Source organism: Myotis lucifugus, unplaced genomic scaffold, assembly GCF_000147115.1.
Source record: "Myotis lucifugus unplaced genomic scaffold, Myoluc2.0 scaffold_11261, whole genome shotgun sequence".
Taxonomy (NCBI): Eukaryota; Metazoa; Chordata; class Mammalia; order Chiroptera; family Vespertilionidae; genus Myotis; species Myotis lucifugus.
Window position 1 is genome coordinate 1 of NW_005882309.1, and position 3891 is coordinate 3891.

At 48.3% G+C, this 3891-nt stretch overlaps 1 protein-coding gene across 1 annotated transcript; it reads left to right on the forward strand.

Moving 5' to 3' along the window:
- Nucleotides 1-3: 3 nt before the first annotated feature.
- On the forward strand, nt 4-619 carry LOC102442151 (myb-related transcription factor, partner of profilin-like; the record flags this gene model as incomplete). Its single annotated transcript, XM_023749489.1, has 1 exon — nt 4-619. A coding segment is annotated over one exon (447 nt), but the record flags the coding sequence as incomplete, so codon positions are not given.
- Between the last annotated feature and the right edge of the window lie 3272 nt (nt 620-3891).

Consider the following 3891-nt stretch of genomic DNA (forward strand, 5'->3'; position numbering starts at 1 on the left):
GAGCGGCGGCGCGTGTGGGACGGTAACGCGGCCAAGATCAACGGCATCACCAGCTGGAAGCGCACCGGCCAGGAGGTGCAGAAGCGCTGGAACGACTTCAAGCGCCGCACCAAGGAGAAGCTGGCCCGCGTGCCGCACTCCACGCAGGGCGCTGGGGCCACCGCCGAGGACGCCTTCTCTGCCGAGGAGGAGACCATTTTTGCCATCCTCGGGCCGGGTGTGGTGGGGCCAGGCGCTGGTGCAGGGGCGGAGCAGCCCCCAGCGGCGCCCCCCTCACAGCCACTGGCCCCAAGTGCCTACACCCAACGCTATGTGTTGTCCGAGGACCGCAGGGAAGACCGAGGGGCAGGTGAGTTCCTTAAGCATCACGGTAGCAAGAGTCTGCTGTGTGCCTGGCACTGGTCCAAGCCCTCTAGGTGGCTCATCAGCTTCTCACTACAACCCTGCTAGGGGGATGCTGTCATTATCCCAATTTTAAACCTGGGGAAACTGAGGCTCAGAAAAGTGAAATGATTTGCCTCGGGTTCCACCGCTAGTGACTGTCAGAGTCCGGAACCAGAACCCAGACCTAGGAGGCCTGGCCCCAAAGTCCACACCCAGAGTCATCAGCTCAGGCATCATTTCTTTTCTTCTTTTTTTTTAATTTTGTGATCGAATCTTTTTAAAAATATATTTTTATTGATTTCAGAGAGGAAGGGAGAGGGAGAGAGTTAGAAACATCAGTGATGAGAGAGAATCATTGATTGGCTGCCTCCTGGGGATCGAGCCCACAGCTCCTGCCCTTGACCGAATCCAACCAGGGACCCTTTGGTCCGCGGGCCAATGCTCTATCCACTGAGCCAACCAGCTAGGGCCAGGCATCATTTCAATTAAACGTCTTGTAGGGCAGTGACTCTGGAGGCAGACTGGGCTCCAATCACAACTTTGCCACTCAGCTCTGTCATTTCGGGTAAGTTACTGCAGATCAGTTTCTGCATCTGTAAAATGGGGATAAAAAGTAGTTGCTACCCAAAGGTTGCTAAAGATTAAGTGAATTAATATGCATAAATTGCTTACAACATGGCCTCTTGAACATTCATTATTAGCTTCTGATATAACTGCCAATGCTGTGAGGTACGGACTGCTTCACTATTTTATAAGTCAAAGTCTCACCGAGGTTTGGTAACCCCCAAGGTCATGCCGAATCGAGGAGATGTAGAGAGCTGAGTACACGATTTTCCACTTAGCCTTGAGTCTAGGTTATTATTTCTTATATAGCTATTCCTCAGGCACTGTCCTATGGTGGGTGGTGTTGGGGACACACTGAAGGTCAGACTTTGGACTTCATCTTGAGGGCATTTGGGAGTCTTTTTTTAAATTTTATTTATTGATTTTGAGAGAGAGAGAGAGATTGATTTGTTGTTCCACTTATTTATGAATTCATTCATTAATTCTTGTATGTGCCCTGACCAGGGTTTGAACCGACAACCTTGGTGTATCAAGATGGTGCTCTAACCAATTGAGCTATCTGGCCAGGGCCAGCATTTGGGAGTCTTAAGCAAGAAAGAAACACAATAATCTGGACCTTTGTTCTTAGTGTGAACCAAACCTCAGCGTTTCTATCTGTGACTGAGGAATCCTCAGCCCTGCCCTCCTGGGGCTCATAGTCCAGTGGGGAAGACAGACTCATAGACAGTGATGACTCCCAGCTGACCTACCCTGGGAAGTCAAGGAGGGCTTCCTGGAGGAGGAGAAATCAGAGCTGAGACATAAAGTGAGGATGAAGCGCTAGGAAAGTGTTCCTGGTAGAAGGAACAGCATGTACAGTGGCTTGGAAGCAAGAAAGCTTGACCAGTTTAGAAAATTGAAGTCTCCCAGTTGGAGAGGGGAGCAGGAGAGTGGAAAGATTGAAGAAAGGAAATGTTTTGAGATGAGGTTTGAGAGGTCAGCAAAGACCAGACCCTGCAGGGCCTTTAGGCTGGATTGAGGAGTTCGAATATTATCCTGAAGTGCTTTGGGAAGCCACGGAAGGGTTTTGAGGAAGGGAGGGACATGATCAAACAAAGCAGTTCAGGATCTGTGATTCAAAGAGATTCCTTCACCTACCCAAGGTCACACAGCAAGTAAGTAGTAGAGGTAAATCTGGAATACACGTGTGTCCAGCTCACAGTCCATGCACTTAGCAATTGGGCTAGATTGCCTGGCAATAACAACAATTAGTGTGACGGAAAGTTAATGAGGATGCCAGAATTGGGTCACACATGGCTTACAAGTGAAGGCCAGGCTTTGGGTTTTATCTTTTTTTCTTTTTTCTTTTTTTTAATATATTTCTTTATTGATTTCAGAGAGGAAGGAAGAGGAAGAGATAGAAACATCAATGATAAAAGAGAATCATTGATTGGCTGCCTCCTGCACTGGGGATCGAGCCCGAAACCCAGGCGTGTGCCCTTGGCCGGAATCAAACCTCGGACCCTTCAGTCCGCAGGCCGATGCTCTATCCACTGAGCCAAACCGGCTAGGGGGTGGACTTTATCTTGAGGGCATTTAGAAGTCATAAAAGTGTCGAGCAGGAGAGAGACACAGTCACTTGGGACTCTTATTCTCAGTGTGAATGAAAACTCAGTGTTTCCATCTGTGAAATGGCCCCGTTGAACTGGAGCAGACACGGTAAACTTATTTTTTCAAAACCTATGCAGCCCCTTCATTCATTCATTCAACAAATGTTTATTGAGTACCTTTCTGAGGCAGGCACTGTTGTAGATGCGGGGAATACTGTGCAGAAAGGCAGTTTCCCTTCTCTTATGAAGCTGACGTTCTAATTATGGGAGACAGACCACAAACAATCCAACATGGATCATATATAGGAGGTTATAAAAACTTAAAAAAAAAAAACAAAAAAAGGCATTAAGCCCTAACTGGTTTGGCTCAGTGGATAGAGCGTCAGCCTGCAGACTGAAAGGTCCCAGGTTCGATTCCAGTCAAGGGCGTGTACCTGGGTTGCGGGCACATCCCCAGTAGGAGATGTGCAGGAGGCAGCTGATCGATGGTTCTCTCTCATCAATGTTTCTAACTCTCTATCCCTCTCCCTTCCTCTCTGTAAAAAAATCAATAAAATATATATATTTTTTAAAAGGCATTAAGAGGATAGTGAGTGATGGAAGGAGGGCTGCTTTAGACAGGGTAGGAAGGGTCAGCTTCTCTGAGGAGGTAAACCTTGAACAGTAACCTGCATAGAGAGATTGAGCCAAGTGGATGAATAGCTGAGGACAGCACTCCATCCAGCTAGAGGGAACAGCACGTGCAAGGCCCTGAGGCAGGAATGTGCAGGAAGGTGCTTAAAGCTCCTTGATTACAATAGTACACAGAAGACCCACAGTGTAAAACTCAAAAGAGGAACTGAAGGACTGAAACAGCCTGGGGCTGCCTGAGGTGTCTTTATTGACACTGAGAGAGAATTAGGACCATTTCTCTCTGACCTAATGTTTGAAAAAACAGTAACAACATGGAGAATTCACTGTGTGTCAGGCACTTAAGCATGTGCCAGAGGTGAGTCAGTGACTCCTAGGAATGGCCCTCAGGAAGATGATCTGTTACTGGGGCCCTTGGTCCCAGGCACTCACACACATCCAGTTACAGGTAGGGACACTGAGGCTCAACGTTGGCAAATAGGATTTTAACTCTGGTGTGATGGTGCCTCCATGAGCCCTGTGGGTGTGGGGAGTGGGCCACTTTCTGTGCCTCGTAGTCAGTAGACGAAAAGCCGTATTTTCAAGTGGCTGCAGTTCTCATGTCCTTCTGAGTGAGACTTGCCACCCTCAGGCCCACAGCCGCTGCCCAGGGAGTGGATAAAAGTGTGGGCTCTGGAACCTTCCTGGGTTCCACTCCCTCTTCCACCATTCGCCAGATCTGTGA